The sequence below is a fragment of the Myotis daubentonii genome, chromosome 20, assembly GCF_963259705.1.
Source record: "Myotis daubentonii chromosome 20, mMyoDau2.1, whole genome shotgun sequence".
Classification (NCBI taxonomy): domain Eukaryota; kingdom Metazoa; phylum Chordata; class Mammalia; order Chiroptera; family Vespertilionidae; genus Myotis; species Myotis daubentonii.
In genome coordinates, this window is record NC_081859.1 from 698,451 (window position 1) to 716,783 (window position 18,333).

Below are 18,333 nucleotides of genomic sequence, written 5' to 3' on the forward strand. Positions count from 1 at the left end.
CCAGAGAAACCCCCCGCCTCCCTCCCCGCCCGCAGAGAAGGGAACGGGGTGACTGGACGCGAGCTCACTGTGTCTCAGCATGTGTGATCCTGCTTCCTGCGTCCATTCAGTGACTGCACACCCCTTCCTCCAGGCAGGCACTTGGGACACCCTCACTGCCCACCCCCTCGGGCTCAGAGCGGCATGAGAAGGCGCCCAAGGTCACGCCCCTCAGACCCGAGTCCAGGTCACCCGACGCCGAGCCCGTGGCCCTCTCTGCTTTCCTGCCCTGCCACCCCCGCTTCACAGATGGCAAAGGTGAAGCGAGTCCCGGGGGAGAAGGCGGCTGGCCCAGAGTCGCCGCCGGACCGGCAGATAGCAAAGCCGGGGCCCGACACGGGTCGGCCGGCCCAGAGAGGCCCCGCTTTGGGTTCTTACTGCGGTAAAACTGGTGTATACGAGAATCTACACGTCAGGGGCACGACGTTATAATTCTTTCTTAAAAACTATATTTCTTTATTGATTTCAGAGAGGAAGGGAGGAGAGAGAGATAGAAGCATCAATGACAAGAGAGTAATTGATTAGCTGCCTCCTGCACGCCCACCACTGGGGATCCAGCCGGCAACCCAGGCATGTGCCCTTGGCCGGAATCGAACCTGGGACCCTTCAATCCGCAGGCTGACGTTCTATCCACTGAGCCAAGACGGGCAGGGCATATAATTCTTTTAAAGTTATTTCTAAATACACTTTCATTGATTTCAGAGAGAGAGGAAGGGAGAGGGAGAGAGAGAAACACGAATGATGAGAGAAAACCATTGATCAGTTGCCTCCTGCACGCCCCACACTGGGGATGGAGCCCGCAACCCTGGCATGTGCCCTGACGGGAATCGAACCCAGAACCCGGGACTCTTCAGTCCACAGGTCGACGCTCTATCCACAGCCAAACCGGCCGGGGCAACATTGACGCCGTAGCATCCCTGGGTCTCGGACGTCACGCTCTCCGACTCACGGACACAGACGACGCCCCGGGATACTCAGCCCTCGGTCCCCACGTCCTCTCAGGCCCGCCCGCCTCACCTCCGCCTGCGGTCCCACCTGCCAGCGCCGTCCCCTCCTCGGCCTCCACCTGAGGCTGGACCGCGGGCACGACGCGCAGGGCCGGGCTTTGTCCCAGCCGATCCCGGGACACGGACGCGGCACGGGCCGCCCAAGCGGCCGCGCCTCTGGCCCCGGTGGCGAGACGCCAGGAAAGACCGAAGGGTCTGCCCGATGGGTTACCGGCTTCTCAGGAGATTGAATGTCTGTGGCCGTGCGAGGCGGCGTGAGGGATGCGCCGTGCAGAGCCCGCCGAGACGTGCCAGGCCTGGTGCAACCGGATCCCTCCCCGCAGCCAGAGTTATGTTTCCCTGAAGACGGGGGGATTCGGGGACTCGGGACTCGTGCTCTGGACTGAGATGTGGCCACCTGCCGGCCCCCCACTCCCCCCTCCCCGCTCCCTAAGGAAACCCCACAGACTCGCAGGAGCAGGAAGAAGCCGAGGGGCAGGGAGGGAGGTTTGAACCCCCTTCCCAGGAGCCGACACTTCCTGGAAACTGAAGGCCCTTTAGGACTCTCCTGCCCGCACCCCTCTTTCTTCCCCCAACAGCCGGCCGGCTTCAGTTTGCTGCACGGGAGGGCTGACTGCTCTCCCTCTAGGAGTCACCCAGGGCCTCCGATGCTAGCACCCAGGCTCCCGTTGGCAGGGACGATGGGTGGGCGGGCGGGCGGGGAGGTTTCCAGCATCCTGAATGGAATGTGTTTCCTGGGGCCGAAAAGGGCTGGGCACCCCTCCCCCCCCCACCAGGACCAAACACCGGAGGACGGGTCAGCGGACCTGGTACCGACCACAGGACATCCAGGCAGCCTGTGGGGAGGGGGGCCGGGGGTTGGGTAAAACATGCACTGGAGCCCCTGCACCCCGCGGCTCGCCGGGCTGGCCTGGCGCAGACCTGCTCCCCAGGCCTCTGCATTTTTGCATCTTTTTCTCATCGCGGGGCGGCTTGTCTTTAAAAGGCTAAATGCTCAGCACTAAATTTGGTCACACAGAGCGCGCTCCAAGATTCCCTGGAATGTCCTCAAGTTTCAGCCGCTCTGACAGGGAGCTGGGCCCGCCCCTTCGGGGGGGGACTGGCCTCTCCTCCCCGCCCGCCGGCCGGGCAGGCGCTGGGGCTCATTGGCTGCTGGGCCGACCGCTGGTCCACTCGCCCGCCCGCCCCGTCGGCCGGAGGAGGCTGCTAGCAGCTCCCAGTAAATCGCCCAGCACCTGCCTCGCGCGCCCGCGGGCAGAGGAGCCCCGTCCTCAAGCAGCTGGGGGGTCGCTCCACGCCCATCAGCTCCGTCCAGACCCACCTGTCCTGCCCGCAGCGGCCCCCCTCCCCGCCCGGCCACCACCCGCCCCCCCAAGAGGCGCACCCTGTTGCCAAGATGTCCAAGGTCGCCAAGTACCGCCGGCAGGTGAGCGAGGACCCCGACATCGACAGCCTGCTGTCCACGCTGTCCCCCGAGGAGATGGAGGAGCTGGAGAAGGAGCTGGACGTGGCGGACCCCGACAGCAGCGTGCCCGTGGGGCTGCGGCAGCGGAACCAGACGGAGAAGCCGGCCACGGGCAGCTACGACCGCGAGGCCATGCTCACCTTCTGCGAGAAGGAGACCAAGAAGCTCATCCAGCGGGAGCTGTCCCAGGACGTGGACGTGAGTGAGGGGGGCCGCGGGGCGAGGGGGGCCGCGGGGAGAGGGGGGCCGCGGGGAGAGGGGGCCCGTCACCCCCCAGGATTGACGGTTTCAGAAGGACCCCTCCCTGCGCTGGCCTGGGACTCACCCCGTGCCTGTGCCGGGCGGGGCGTGATGTGCTGGCGGACAGCACCCCGCGTCAGAGGGGCTGCGGGGGGAGGGGGGGCTGGAGGTGGCCCTGAGCGTGGCCCCCACACCTGTGGGCTCCTTCGCCCGCTGTGAGGGGAGGAGGGACGGGTGCGCCAGCAGGAGGAGGCGCTCAGCCCTCCCTGCAGGGACCGGCTCCTTCCCGGAGGCTGGGCAGGGGGGCTTCCCACGGCCACGGAGCCCCGGGTCTGGGAGGCGGGGCCTGTGTGGCTTGAGTGACATTCCCAGGAGGGGGGGCTGCACGTTCTGGGGGAGCCTCTTGAGGGAGCGGCCCCTCCTCCGGCCAGCTCTGTGCCAGGGGCCAGGCCCCTCTGCTGGGCAGGAAGGTGGACCCAGCAGCGCCCGCCCAGGAGGGGTGGCAGCTCGGGAAGCACCGCCCCCATGGGGCTGGGCCGGAGCCAGGCCTGCTCCCCATCCTTGTTGTCCCCGGTTGTTGGTGAGTTTCCCGGGACAGACCGCTCCCTCCCACCTGCTCGTTTGCCTGGGGTCCTGGCGAGAAGAGGCCGGTCCCTCCATCCCCGTCCTGTTCTGCTCCCGGGATGTGTCCTCGCAGAGATGAGGGCGGTGTTTGCAGTCACAGGCACGTGGTGGCTCCTGGAGCGTGGGGGCGTGGGGGCGGGAGGGCGGGAGGAGGGGCCGAGGGCCTGGGCTCCGCTCTGCCCCCACCCAGGACCATGTTTAAGGTTTAAGAGGTCGGGAGGCAGGGGAGCCAGGAGGCTTGGGCTCACCGTCCTGGGGGCCAGGCCGTGGCCTCTGCAAAGGATGAGCAAATGCTAAACCGTTTGCAGGAAAGTGAGAGGCGCGGGGCCCGCTGTGGGGCCTCCTTGGGAAGCAGAGAAAAAAGGAGATGTCCCCACAGGCTTGGCACCTCTCAGCGCCCCCGAGGCCCCCAGTCCTCGCTCTGTGCCCACGGCCGCCCACGCCCAGGCGGAGCTCAGACGCACACTCTTAGTCCCAATGGGGCCGGTGAGGGCTCTGCCCCCGAGGCTGATTCCCACAGCCTTTCCCTCAGCCAGAACCATGCAGGCCCCCCCATCCCCCCGTCCCCCCATCCCTGCCCCCCCCCCCGTGCACACTTGTTTATGCCCACGGAGCCGAGCAGGGCGTGCGCATGCGTGCGCTCACACGGCACCCCCTCCGCCCGCTTTCCCTCCTGGGATGTCTGTCCTCACCCGTCCCAGGGCCTGTGAGGGCAGCGCGACTGGTCAGCGTTCAGGGTGCATCCTGAGCCTTGGGCAGGGTCCTCTCGGTCAGTCGGGGTGAAGGGGGGAAGCCGAACAGGTGGCTCCTTCAGCCGCCTCGGCAAAGTGGCGGGTGTGTGGCCAGCCCCCGGGTGTGAGCAGCAGCCCCTCCGTCTGTGTGACCAACTCACAGGGCACCTACCCGCTCGGTCTCCCGTCCACCAAACGCCCACCTCAGAGGGTTGTGGAGAGTCTTAACGGGCCGGACGGGCGGCACGGTCTCTGGGCTGGCGTGCAGTGGGCACTCCGCGACCGACCGCAGCCATGAATCACCAAGTCCCCGGAGGCCAGACCCAGCAGTCGGGGAGTGAGCCAAAAGCAGATCTCCCCTCCCCGCCTGCCCGGTCCCCCCAGGGCGGTGCACGCCCAGCTGGCTGTTCCCTGAGTGGCCAGAGGAGTAAACATGGGGGGGAGGACATCACAGCAGCAGGGCGGTGGGGGGGGCGGGAGCTCTCACTGACCTGCCTTGGACTCCAGAGGTTGGTCGAAACAGTGAGGCCACCTCCGCAGACTCAAGGGGCATGTACAGAGAGCCTGCCGTACGCCCAGCACCCTCACCCGCTATTCTGTTTAAGCCGCACAGGTCTTGGGAAATAGGTGGCTTATCCCCATTACACAGATGGGGACACTGAGGCACCGGGCGGTTGAATGGCAGCCCAAGGTCACACAGGGAGCAGCCAGCCTGCCTGGCTGAGGACTGTCCCTCCTCCTCTGCCACACCAGGCCGGCCTGAGCTCGTCGGCTCCTTAGGGTCAGGGACCCCAGCCCGGGGGTTCCATGTCCCGTCTTGTGGTCTTGTTATGGGAGCAGCGGCTGCAGCCAGGCTGGTCCCGTCCCCCACGACCAGGAGCGAACTGTTAACCTGGTGTGGGTTAGAAGTTAACACTAGCAGCACCGGGTGAGGGTCAGGGAGCGTGTCCTGCCTGGACATCGGGGGTACGAAGTCAATTCGGTTAATTCCTCGTGGGTGGGATGGTGCTGTGTGGACATACGTTGTAACGCAGCGGTTCTCGACCTGTGGGTCGCGACCCCTTTGGGGGCCGAACGACCCTTTCACAGGGGGCGCCTAAGACCATCGGAAAACACATATGTCATTACATATTGTTTTTGTGACTCATCGCTATGCTTTCATGATGTTCAATTTGTAACAATGAAAATACATCCCGCATATCAGATATTTACATGACGATTCATAACAGTAACAACATGACAGTGATGACGTAGCCACTGAAAATAACCTTATGGTTGGGGGTCCCCACAACACAAGGAACCGTATGAAAGGGCCGCGGCATGAGGAAGGTTGAGAACCGCTGTTGTAAAGGGTCCTCGCCTTGAAGACAGGAAAACTGAAGTATTCCCGGTTTGGGGGGTTAGGGAAGCTGCGTTAAAGCACTGCAAGGGAGTGGGGGGCGTGGAGGGGGAGTGGGGGCGTGGGTGGAAGGGCCTGGGCCCGCTCACACTCCAGGGGCCGCGGCTGGAGGTGGGCTGTCGCCCCAGCTTCTGTGTGTGACGTTTCCCTCGCTCACTTGGGTGCCGACAGCGGCAAGGCAGGCCCAGCTGTGTCTTAAGCTCTGGGTCTTCCTGGGGCGAAGGCGCCCCGAGGTTCACCATGGTCTCATGAGTGCTGTGGGGGGCGTGACCATCGTCATGAGTGCCCCCCCAGCTCCTGTCTGTCCTGGGGTCTCAGGCCCCTTCCTCCAGCGGGGAGGGCAGCCCCTGGTGTGAGCACCAGCCCCAGGCTGTCCCCACCCGTGTCCCCACGGGTCCTGCCCATTGTCACCTCTGCTTGTTGAGCGAAGGTCAGCCCGGGTCAAGGTGAGGGGCGGGGCTGGGCAGAGCGGACGTCCTCCCTCCCTTTAAAGGGGCCGGCTCTCACTCACCTGTGCGCCCTGGCCCTCCCTCAGGTGGAGGACGGGGCGGGCAGGTGTGCAGCCCACGGCGGCGTGAAACCCGGCCCTCCCCTCGGCTCAGGTTTCGGGAACTGGATCCCCAGCGGGTCAGCTCGTGTGTCCTCTTCCGTCCCAAGTGGAGCGAGAGCCTCGGCCTCCTCCGGGCTCCTGCCTCCCTCACCGGGGCGGTCACAGGCCGGGGCACCGCGGGGCAGGCGGCGGCTGGAGGAGGCCCTGGCCCACGCAAACGGGGGGCGGGGGGACTTGAGAGCTCCCCCTGGGCCAGCCTCCCGACCTTCCTCCCCCACCTGCCCTGGCCATGCCCAGCACCCAGGAATCCCCACAGGGATGGGGTGCCGCGGGAATGGGGTGCCACAGGAATAGGGGTGCCACGGGGATGGGGTGCCGCGGGGATGGGGTGCCGCGGGAATGGGGGTACCACAGGGATGGGGGTGCCGCGGGAATGGGGGTGCCGCAGGGATGGGGTGCCGCAGGAATAGGGGTGCCGCGGGGATGGGGTGCCGCAGGAATAGGGGTGCCGCGGGGATGGGGGTGCTGCAGGGATGGGGTGCCGCAGGGATGGGGTGCTGCAGGGATGGGGTGCCACAGGGATGGGGTGCTGCAGGGATGGGGTGCCACAGGGATGGGGTGCCGGGAGCCTCCCACGCTGCAGCCCTAACCCTCAGACTGCCCTTTACAGGGTCTGCAGGGCACTGGGCGGCACAGCCCTCGATTCAGGGGATTAACCAGACTGGTCCTCGCCCAGAATAGCCCTGGAGGCAGGGAGGGGCAGAGGTGGAGGGGCCGCTGACGGGGGGGCGGGGCGGCGAGGGTTAGAGGGGGAAGGAGGCGCCTGTGGGGAGGACACTGCGGACACTCCCTGCCCAGGGCCTGCACCTATAAATGCCCTGAAAAGCCAGTGGGTGAGGGAATGAGGAGGGAGAGGAGGGAGCGAGCCAGTGGGGAGAAGTGGAGAAGTCTGGGTGTCATCCTCCCCCCAGCTCCCGCCCTGCAGGCTCCAGGGCCGGGAGCGCGGGGACAGCCAGGCCGCCTTGGCAGGGCTCAGCCTCACGGTCCGGTCCCCAGGGCCACGGCGGACTGGACGCCCGGTCGTCACCAGGGCGCTGTTTACCAACAGCCGGGAGGGCGGCTCCTGCTCCCTGCCCCCCGGACAGCCCAGACTCCTCACTGGCCGCTCGCCTGCCCGCACGGCCCCCCGAGACCCTGAGCAGCGGAGGCGGGGGGGGGGGGGGCAGCTCCCCGGGCGCTGGTGCAGGATGACCTGGGCCTGGTGCTGAAGTCCAGCTGGGCCCGGACCGCCCTGCTCTGCTGGGGCCGCTGGGGGACCGAGCAGGTCGCATCCCTCTGAGCTGGGTTCCCGCCGCAGGTGGAATGGCGCCTGGTCCTGGGGGGGCGCTGGGCTGGGAACCGGAGGGGAGGCAGCTGGGCAGGCGGTGGCCGTGGGGGCAGGGCGGGCTGTCAGGGGGAGCCCAGGGCCGGGCAGGCGCGGCGGGGGGGGCGGGCGGGGGGGCGCTTCCCACCGACATCCCGCGAACGTCAGTTTCCACCTCGACCTCCCTCCCGGAGGAGAAGGGGGGCCCTGGCTCCCCCCAACCCCGCAGGCCCCGCCCACGCCCAGCTGCGCCTCCCACAGCCTTTCCGGTTCCCTGATTCTCTGGGTCCTGTCGGCGTCGCACGGAGCACTGACGGCAGGATTTTCCCACGCGCTCTTGTTGGATATAAGTTACACACCGGAGCCTCCCTCCTCCTCCCCCCGGAGCCCCCTCCCCCCGCGGGGCCTCCTCCTCCCCCCGGAGCCCCCTCCCCCCGCGGGGCCTCCTCCTCCCCCCGGAGCCCCCTCCCCCCGCGGGGCCTCCTCCTCCCCCCGGAGCCCCCTCCCCCCGCGGGGTCTCCTCCTCCCCCCGGAGCCCCCTCCCCCCGCGGGGCCTCCTCCTCCCCCCGGAGCCCCCTCCCCCCGCGGGGCCTCCTCCTCCCCCCGGAGCCCCCTCCCCCCGCGGGGCCTCCTCCTCCCCCCGGAGCCCCCCTCCCCCCGCGGGCCCCTAGCTGACCCGGCCCGGCCCGCAGTCAGCCTTGCGCGCAGGACCAGGACCACGGGGCGCCCTTTGCCTCGGCTCCTCGGCGTCCGCAGCAGCTGTTACTTCGGGGCTGAGCCGCCCACGGGGCAGCGGGCCGCGCTTTACCCCCGTTTCCACTCACGGACGTTTGCGTTGCTCCGGTTTGAGGGGATCCCCAGCCACGTCGCTGGAGCGCGCGCGTGCGTTGTGACGTCATTTCTGCTGGACTGAGCGCTGTGACGTCAGTTCTGCTGGAGTGTGCTCTGTGACGTCACTTCTGCTGGACTGAGCGCTGTGACGTCACTTCTGCTGGGCGGGGCCCTCGGGGTGGGTCCTGGGAAGTGGTGGTGACGGATGTTCTCCCCTGCAGACAGAGGCGATGCTGCCTGATGGAGACCTGGGGAGGGTCAAGTGCATCCGTGTGAAGGTCAGCGCATGACCTGTGGACAGTGAGCTTTAACCAACCGGGGGCCGTCACCCTCACTCCCAGTGACGCCCTCTCTCAGGGAACGGGGAGCGACCGCGCCCTCCAACACGGCCTGCCTCCTGTCCTCACCCTGTTGGGAGGTGGCACTTGCCCGGCTGGTGTGGCTCAGTGGCGGAGGGTCGACCTGTGAACCGGGAGGTCACGGCTCAGTTCCCGTCAGGGCTGATCCGCAGGGTGGGGCGTGCAGGAGGCAGCCGGTCCATGATTCTCATCAATGATGCTCTCTCTCCCTCTCCCTTCCCTTCTGAAATCAATACAAAAAAAATTTTTTTTTTAATTTTAAAAAAGGTGCCACTGGCCGTAACCGGTTTGGCTCAGTGGATAGAGCGTTGGCCTGCAGACTGAAGGGTCCCGGGTTCGATTCCAGCCAAGGGCACATGCCTGGGTTTCGGGCACATCCCCAGCAGGGGGTGTGCAGGAGGCAGCTGATCGATGTTTCTCTCTCATCGATGTTTCTAATTCTCTATCCCTCTCCCTTCCTCTCTGTAAAAATTCAACAAAATATATTAAAAAAAAAAAAAAAAGGTGACACTGGACTAAACCCCAGGTCAGACCCTCTACCCAGGACCTTTCCGGAAGGAGGTGCAGGACGTGTGTCCACTTCCTGCTCCCATCCCCGCCTCGCCCATGCCCACTCCTCGAGGACAGACCTACTTTCCTGTTCGTCCTCAGCCTCAGCCTCAGTCTCCTGCTGAGACACCCCCCCCGCCCCCCCGCTTGTGGCTTCGGACCCCGACTCCCTTCCGAGCTGAGGTCCCACCCGGACAGCGTAACTCTGGGGGTTGAAGGCGGCCACCACAGCCTCCACGGTGCCTCTTTATCTCAGAGGGACCCCCACTGCCCCCCCCCCCCCGGCCCCGCCATCTCTGCTTTCACCTCGCAGACGGCCTCGTGTCCTGTTTCACTGAGGAACCTGAGCTCGGGTGAGAACGTCTGGCACCTCAACGCGGTACCTGCCCCCTCACGGGCTGCGGGGCCTCCCCGCGGGCCTCCGGCTCCCGCCGCCCGCCCCCCTCCTGGACTCTCATGGTGACTGTCCCCCCCCCTCGGGATCTGTCTTGACTCCGCCCTCCTGCCCTCCCCTCTGTTCCAGCTGGTCCCCCCAGCTGGTCCCATCCGTCTGTCCATCCCTGTCTCCCGCCAAGGGCTTCCTGTGCCCGACCTGCCCTCCGGGCTGGGTGACCTGTCCACCGCGTTCAGAGGGCACCGCGGGCCCTTCTCTCACGTCGTTTGCAATCCTCACCTGAGGGTGTGTTTATTGATTTTTACAGAGAGGAAGGGAGAGAAACATCAGTGTGAGAAGCATCGATCAGCTGCCGCCCATACTCGCCCAGACCCGCACGCTAGGCAGCGCCCTGACCGGGAGTGGCACCCACAGCCTTCTGGTGCACAGGGCGACGCTCCAACCACTGAGCCACCGGCCGGGCCCTGGTGCCTCTCACACACACACTCAGCGCGGGTCCGGCTTCGTCTGTGCTTCCTGCAGGCGCTGAGGACAGGCCCGGCTCTCCCTCGGCCCGCGGGAGCCCAGCGCCCGGCTCAGGGATGTCAGGAAGAGTAGGGTGCGGGCGCCGTGCCTGTCCTGCGTGGTGAGCCTGGTTACCCGTCCGACGCTCTCTCCTGAGACGGAGGGCGACTTCGTGTCCAAGTCCTCAGCCAGAGGCAGAGCTGGCCGTGGTCCTTGTCCGTTTTACAAACGGCCAGTTCGCTCTGAGCCAGGCCTGGTGCTGTGTGTTCGGCACAGAGGACCTCCAGGCCTGGTGCGCAACCGGTTCCATTTCCCTCCTCCTCCTGCTGCTCCTCCTGCCCCTCTCCTCTCCGGGGCCTGACATTTCCCGCCGACTCACCCCATTCGCCTGCGACCCTCATTCCTCCGTGGCCGAGGCCGCTGGTTCCCACCCTCCGATCCGCCCGAATCTGGGAGGCTCGGCCCTTTGCCTCCGGGTCCAGACGAGGGGCTGCGGCTGAGGACTCTTGGGGCAGAGCCTCGGGAGCGGGTGTGAGGAGGTGGGCGCGAGGCCCAGAGGTCAGGCACGCCCGATGCAGGCAGACGTGCCCAGGGGCTGGAAGGTGGGCACAAAGGCCGCGGAGCCCAAGACCAGCTCTTCTCAGCCAGGTTCCCCACAGGCCACCTGACATTCCCAGGCTCCCCCCCCCCCCAACAGCAGGCTCTGGATGTGCAGGAGGAGGCGCGTTTTAGGAGCACGTGCCCGAGGGCGGCCCCGCGATGGGTGGGGGCTCACAGCAGGCCCTGGTGGGCACCTCGTCCTCCCCAGAGCTGGCCTGTCCCTGCCCGACTGCGTTCACAGTCCCCCGAGCCCGGGAGACCCCGCGCTGGGGGTCAGGCCCTGGATCCTCGCCTTAAAGGCACAGGGTGACCCCGGGGGCGAGGGTTCCTCTAGACGGAGCGTTCGCTGACGCCATCGCCCCGTGGGGTCTGTCCGCCCCGTGTGACTGTGACCACGGACACGGCTGGTTTTTACTTGTTAAAACCACATCCCCCGTCGCTGAGAATGCCTCCGGGCCTCCTGGGCGGTGGGTGTTGTCGGAGCCGTTGTGGCGGGGCTGAGCCGTGTGCCTATATTTGGACATTTACATGGTTCCCAATAAACACACGCCCCAGGGCCCCAACAGACCTCAGAGCCAGCGCCTCGCTGTGGCCTGTGGCGCCCGTTCCCGGGGAGGGAGCCGGCCGAGCGGCCGGTGAACAGCCCTCACACGGTCACACCGAGTCCCCCCACGGGACCAGGCAGGCGCAGGGGCTGGGCCTGGAGCCGAGGAGACCGTGTCTCGCACAGGCAGCCCCGAGGCCCGGGACCGAGGTCCTGATGGGGATCCCGTGACCCTGGGAGGTGTCGTCTGCGTGGACTTGGAGGAACGCACATGCCTGGTCCCTCCGTCGGGGGTTGGGGGGGGGGGTTGTTACCACGTGAGGAGAGGACGGGCTCCACCCCGGAAACTGCAGGTGCAGGAGGAGCAGGAAGGCGAGGCAGTCGGCCCATCTCCGGCTCCCCAGGCCCTGCCCACACGCGGAGGGTCCGTGACCAAACCCACCTGGTGCCCGCACCAGGCCAAGCAGCGTCCCCCCCAGGAGAATAAGGGGAGCGTCACTGCGCCGGCTGGGCTCACAGAGGCACAGCCTGGAGGGCCTGGGGGCCTCCCTGCCCCCTCACCTCCCGCCTGGACTTTGGGGAAGCCTCCAACAGCCTCTTCCCCTCCAGCCTCCGGGCCTCCACTCCCTCCCCAGGCAGCGGCCAGGCTCCTTGAGTCCACGCCTGGGCAAGGGGCCCTCCCTGGATAGAAGCTGCACGGTCTCCATCGACGTCGGCCTCAGCAGGCAGCCTGCAGGCTCCTCTCAGCACCCTCAGCCCCCCGCCCCCCCCCCCCCCCGGCAGAGAACGGGATACCCCGGTGCACTGTGCTCCACGGTCTCCTTTCTCCCCTTCTGCCGCCCCCCCGCCTTCTCTGCCCAGTGGTTCCCGTCCGACCCGAGCTCGCTGGCCCTGGCCCTGCTGTCGGAAGCTCACTGCTCCCAGCACAGGTGGCCTGAGCTCTGCCCTGCACCTCCTCATGCCACTGCACGGGGGGGGGGGGGGGGGTCGAATAGGGCAGGGCTCCCCGCACCCGCAGAAACCTCTAGGGACCCCAGCAGCACCCACTGCACCCTGCCAGGCAAGGAGGGAGGACGATCTGGGGCAGCAGCAGCCTCCGTGGGAGGCAGCGAGGCTGGGGGCTGGGTGGGGTTGGGGGCTGGGGGCTGGAGGTGCCATTCCCAGGAGGCGAATGCCATAAACCGGCCCCTCCGCCCAGCTCTGCTGTCAGGCCCAGGGCGGCCAGACTTGTCTGACCGAGGACGTGTGGGGCCCTCGTTCAAGAAGGACCAACCCTTTCGAGACAGGACCCCAAGCCTTAACCCAGCTGGGCCCTCTGCACACAGGGCTGTGGGAGCAGAGGTGCAGCCTGGCTGGCAGCAGCGGGAGGCGGTGGGGGCCAGGCCCGCGTGGACGCCCCCCCCCCCCCCCCAGGGACCAGCAGCCCTGTGTCGGAGGCTCGTCAGGCGCTGCAGACCTGCTGGGCAGCGAGGAGCAGGGAGCAGGCCGTCCCAGGGCAGAGCTGAAGTGGCTTGTTTGTTTCTGCAGAGATTTCCCAGTTTCTCCAAAAATGGGGCTTCGCCTAACGCTCCCCATGAGTCACGGCCCGCTGGCCGAGCCCTGAGGTGCAGGGGGCAGGGCACTGCCCCGCCCGCCGAGAGGGCAGAGGGAGCGGCCGGGAGGCCCAGGCCGGCGGCTGCTCTCCCATCACTTCGCGTGGATCCCAGCCAGGGACGGCCCGGAGCCATGTGGCCGTGGGGCCTGGAGGAGACGGGGACAGGCAGGTGGCCGGCCACAGGTGGTCAGGGTTCTCAGGGGCCGTCCTCCACTCCCCTCGCGTCCCCACCTACAGCTCCCTCAGGCCGAGGCCTGTGCCCTGGGGACGCCCTTGGCTGTTTCTAACGGAAGCCCTTCCTCCCACAGGGATGACTAGCCAGTGAGCCTAGAGCCGGGCCAGGCAGAGAATGACCTGGGGGGCCCAGGTGCACCCCAGCTCTGGGACCAGAGCCGCTGGCCGGCCGGGCTGCCTCTCAGAGGAGCTCCCAGAAGCCCAGCCCGGGCGGGCAGAAGGCTCTTCTCCTTTTAAGGCCACGCGCTCGCGGGGCAGCCCCAGCCCGTTCCTGGCCGCTTGGAGGAAACGTGATTAATCAGCCTGTTTTCATTCGGTTCCTAAGGGGCTGGCTCAGGCCCCAGGAACAGCCACGCGCAGGCCCCAGGGCCGGGGGCATCCGGGGAGCCCGGGGGAGGGGCGGGAGGGGGCTCTGGCCGGGAGCCCTGGGCGAGGGGGAGGCTGGTGCTGGGTGCTGTGGGCAGCAGGCACCCCCGGGCCCAGAGGGAGGCTGGGGAGGGTCAGAGAAGGTCAGAGGTCAGGGGAGGCGGTGGCTGCTGGTGAGACAGGTCTGGAGCCCTTTCCCTGAGCTTGTGGGCGAACGTGGTCACGTTTTCACCTCTAAGGGCCCTGTCTCCTCTGAGGGCGGCTGGAGGGCGGCGTGGGGGGCCCTGCAGGGGGCACCGCGGGAAGGAAGCGCAGGGACAGGAGGGCAGCTGCCCCTCCAGCTCCCGTGGGCAGCCCTGGATGAAACCCCTGAACGAGGAGGGGGTGTGGGCTGGGGGGAGGGGGTTCGCCGGGCAGACTGGGCTGGTTGCAGGTGTGTCCTGGCCCGAAAGGCGACCCGTCGGTTCCTCGTGTCCGGCTGCCGTCTGTCCGGCTGCCGTCTGTGCGTTTCCTCTCCTCCCTCCCTTCCTTCCAGTCGAGGGGCGGCCGGGCCGCTGCTGCCTCCGCTCCTGAAAGGGGGGCCTCAGGTCTCGGAGTGAGAGTGAGGGGCTCCCCCCACCCCCACACGGGCACCAGGCCCAGCAAGTCCCTTCAGCCGCCCACGGGCAGGGGGGGAGGGCAGGAGGGGGGACGGGCAGGAGGGACGGCACATTCCAAGGACCTGTCTCACCCGGGCCCTGGCCATCCCTCTGTTGTGATTCTGGGGGATGGAGCCAAGGACTCGCTGCTAAATAAACCCAACCCGCTGGGGGGGCTGGTCCCCGATGGCATGTTTGTGCTGCAGGTACAGGCTGTTCCACAGGCCAGCGCTCCGTCCTCCCCACCCGGCTGGGGGGGGTGCTGGGTCCTTCTCCTGCCCCACCCATCCCCGTCCCCCACCCCTAGCTCCCCTGAGAGAGGAAAGCCTTTCCACCAACCAGGCCTCGCCCTCCCTCCCTCTTACATGTCGTGAAGGCACGCCAGCCCCTAAGGTCCCCGCTGCTCTGAGGCCTGTCCTGGCTGGACAGCTTGCTCTCGCATCTGCTCTCAATGGTCCTGCCTCCCAGCTCCTCCAACATAGGGGGGGCAGTGCTCCCCAAAGCGGCCTGGGAGCTGTGGGACGTGCCCCTTCCTCAGGGTCTGTGGTCACAGCGGGTCACAGAGTCCTAATCTCCCCGCTTAGAACAGGTACTGGCTGTAGAGGCCCCGTGTCCGGGACCCGCTGACCTCCCTGGAGGCAGGGCCAGCCCCCGGGTGGGCAGGTGAGGCCCTGGCCCGCAGCCCAGGATGCTAGGGGGGTGCGGGTGGGGGGGTGCGAAAGCTAGTGACCAGGATGACAGATATTTTCATGAAATTATAAACAATCAAAGCAATGCAAAAAGCCTCCATGAACACAAATTCAACGTTGTAAATACAGACCGGACCTGGGTTAGGGACTTGCCCTTTGGCCTCCGTCCCAACATGGCTGAGCGTGGCCCCACCTGGACACAGGCCTAAGTCTCGGACGGGAAAGGCCCTGGGGAGGGGCTGCCGCCAGGTGTCCCCGTGGTCTCAGCCCTCGGGTTCGGGGCCGGAGCCCAGCCCTCGGGGTCCTCCGTGGTCACAGAGCGTCCCCACCCGTGTCCCGTCGCCATCCCTCTCCCCCGGGAGCCAGCGCCTCCTGTTTATTTTCTTTTCTGAATTCTTAGGAAAGCAAGCAAGCGGAGACCAAGACAGATGCCAAGAACGGCGGGGAGAGGGGCCGCGAGGCCGGCAGGAAGGCCCTGGGCCCCAGGCAGGACTCGGACGCGGGGCGGGCGCCCCGGCGGGGGGTCCTGAAGAAGGGCTTCTCTCGAGACAAGGATGATGCTGAGGCCAAAGGCGCCCCGCAGCCCAGGGAAGAGAAGCTCATCCGGGGCATCGACCGGGGCCGGGTCAGGGCGGCCGTGGACAAGACCGAAGGGGGGGGCAGTGGGCGGGGCGACGGCCAGGCCCCCAGGAAGGAGGAGGAGCCGAGAGGGGGGCCCAGGAGCACTGGCCTGAGCAGAGACAAGGATGAGAAGCAAGAGGACGGGAAGGGAAAAGGAGGGGGAGAGCACAAGGAGGCTGCACGGAAGGAGGCCCCAGCGAGCCGAGCCAGTGCGGGAGCCAGTGCAGGCCCAGCCACCAGGAAGGAGGCCCCAGCGAGCGGAGCCAGTGCGGGAGCCAGTGCAGGCCCAGCCACCAGGAAGGAGGCCCCAGCGAGCGGAGCCAGTGCGGGAGCCAGTGCAGGCCCAGCCACCAGGAAGGAGGAGGAGAAGGTCAGCCAGGAGGCGCCCCCCAGCCTCAAGGCGCCCGCAGAGGAGAAGCAGAGCGAGGCGGCCCAGAAGCCAGCCCCGGGGGGCCCCGCCAAGCCCCCCGAGGGCCCGGCCCCCGGGGAGGAGGAGGCGGCCCCCAGCATCTTCGACGAGCCGCTGGAGCGCGTGAGGAGCAACGACCCCAGCATGACGGAGGTGAACGTCAACAACTCGGACTGCATCACCCCCGAGATCCTGGTGCGCTTCGCCGAGGCCCTGGAGTTCAACACGGCCGTGCGGGTGTTCGCCCTGGCCAACACGCGGGCCGACGACCACGTGGCCTTCGCCATCGCCATCATGCTCAAGGCCAACAGGACCATCACCAGCCTCAACCTGGACTCCAACCACATCACGGGCAAGGGCATCCTGGCCATCTTCCGGGCGCTGCTGCAGAACAGCACGCTCACCGAGCTGCGCTTCCACAACCAGCGCCACATCTGCGGGGGCAAGACCGAGATGGAGATCGCGGGGCTGCTCAAGGACAACACCACGCTGCTCAAGCTGGGCTACCACTTCGAGCTGGCCGGGCCCCGCATGACCGTCACCAACCTGCTCAGCCGCAACATGGACCGCCAGCGGCAGCGGCGGCTGCAGGAGAGGAAGGGGCTGCTGGAGGTGCCCAAGGTCAAGGTCGTGGCGCCCGCCAAGGGCTCCCCCAGCCCCTCCCCCCAGCCGTCTCCCAAGGCCTCGCCCAAGAACTCACCCAAGGGAGGGGGGGCTCCGGCCGCCCCGCCCCCACCTCCGCCGCCCCTGGCCCCGCCCCTGGCCCCGCCCCTGGCCCCACCCCTCATGGTGGAGAACCTGAGGAACTCACTCTCCCCCGCCACCCAGAGGAAGTTGGGGGACAAGGCCCTCCCCCCACAGGAGAAGAACTCCCGCGACCAGCTGCTGGCCGCCATCCGCTCCAGCAACCTCAAGCAGCTCAAGAAGGTGAGTGCAGGGAGGGGCCAGCGGGGCCACTGGCGGCAGGACAGACGCCCGGGCGGCCGGTGGGCCTGGCCTCCAGGGGCACCGCTGTCCCTCAGGGGGACTGTCCTCTAGCCTCTCCCTCCAGTTTCCCCTCCCCCTAGAAGAGACACAACAGGCAGCCGCCCCAGAGGGCGCGGCCCCCCTGAACTCCCTCCCAGAGCGGCCAGCCTGACCGTCCATCCCCAAGGCGCCGGGGAGAGTCAGTGCGTGCAGTGCAGGGACACCCACCGTCCGGCCCACGACCCCGGGGATGGCAGCCATGTCGGTGAGGCCTGGGCGGCAGGAGAAAGGACAGCGTCTCCTGTTGCACCCACGTGTCCACCCTCAGGCCCACTCGTGCGCCTGGGCCCAGGAACAGGCTGGAGGTGGCTGAGCCTGGCCGGCAGCTCCCTAAACGCCCTGCCTTGTCCTTACAGGTGGAGGTGCCCAAGCTGCTGCAGTAGGGCCAGGCTGTGGGCACCGCCCCGGCCGCCCAGACCCGCCCCCGGCTGGCCTGCTGCGTCCCCTCTGCCCGGGGTCCTGAGGCCGGGCCACGCCCTCTCGTCCGGATGTTTCTTCTCCGCGGGCCGATGTTTCTGGGCAAGAAGAGTCCTTCAGGCACCGCTCGGAGGAGATGGCGCGGGAGCCAGGGAGGATGTGCACAGGGACCGGTCACGGCCCAGCCCCGCCCTCCAGGGCCAGGATTCAGCTCTGAGGAGCCCTGGGCAAGGCTGCTGGGCTGGTGTGCAGGGCAGGGCAGACGATGGGGATGGAGAGGGACGGGGATGGGGATGTCCGCCCCCCTCCCCCCGGACTAACAGAGCCTGGACAGACGGACAGTGCCTGGGGAGGGAGGGACAGGCCGCAGCTGGACCTGAAGGTTTGATGCCAAAGCAGACGTTTTCCTACACCCACTCGCTATGTTGTGAATCGCTGTCTTTCCATAAGATTTTGATAATATATTCCAGCCTTTCGCTGCGCCTGGCGAGGCCCCTCTGTGCTGTGCCGAGGCCCTGAGCCCCACCCCGCTCCCCGGGGACCCTCGCCGCCCTCAGCACACGTTCACTGCAGGGTGCGGTGTGGGGACAGCCCCCCGAGCGGGCTGCCCAGGCCCGGACCAGGCCCCCGGGTCTGCCCCTGACACTGCGGCCTGGAGGTCCCGCCCGGACGGGCTGTGGGCGTGTTCGCTCCGCCCCCGCCTCCCTCCATGGGGTGCACCACACGGGTCCTCCCGGCTGGCGGCCTGGCACCCCTGGCCCCGCAGGGCTGACCGCTGCCTGGGGTCGGAGGCACGAGCGGGTTTCCCTGCCTCCGTGGCGGCGGGCAGAGCGGTTTCCCCATCTTGGGGCTGCAGAGGTCTCTGCTAGGAGTGGCCGCAGTGGAGGGCACCGAGCCCGGGCCCCAGCCCCCCTCCGCCCTCGGTGCCCCCGCCCGGGGCGTCCGCCTCTCCGCGCCGTCCGCCCTGTGCGCACGTCGCTATGCTGGAGCCGCAGCTCCGAGGGGGTGGGGGCCGCGTGGCCCGCACTTGGCAGATCACGTCCCGCCCGGAGGTCGGCGGCGGCCAGGACCGCCCCGCGGGGAACAGGGGGGAGAGGCCCCTCCAAGCCTCAGGCCCTGCAGACCGGCCCCCGGGGAGCC

The 18,333-nt window shown here is 67.8% G+C and overlaps 1 protein-coding gene across 4 annotated transcripts; it reads left to right on the forward strand.

The window, feature by feature from the left end:
* Positions 1–1,937: 1,937 nt before the first annotated feature.
* LMOD1 (leiomodin 1) lies at positions 1,938–17,675 on the forward strand. Of its 4 annotated transcripts, none has more exons than XM_059677883.1 (4): positions 1,938–2,709; positions 15,121–15,607; positions 15,653–16,677; positions 17,133–17,675. In XM_059677883.1, the coding sequence occupies exons 1-4, from the start codon at positions 2,443–2,445 to the stop codon at positions 17,157–17,159; spliced, it is 1,806 nt and encodes a 601-aa protein (XP_059533866.1). In that variant the 5' UTR covers positions 1,938–2,442; the 3' UTR covers positions 17,160–17,675. The 4 variants fall into 4 exon arrangements, with proteins under 4 accessions (XP_059533866.1, XP_059533867.1, XP_059533868.1 ...); XM_059677884.1 differs by having other exon boundaries at positions 15,121–15,562; positions 15,632–16,677; XM_059677885.1 differs by having other exon boundaries at positions 15,121–15,550.
* Positions 17,676–18,333: the final 658 nt, after the last annotated feature.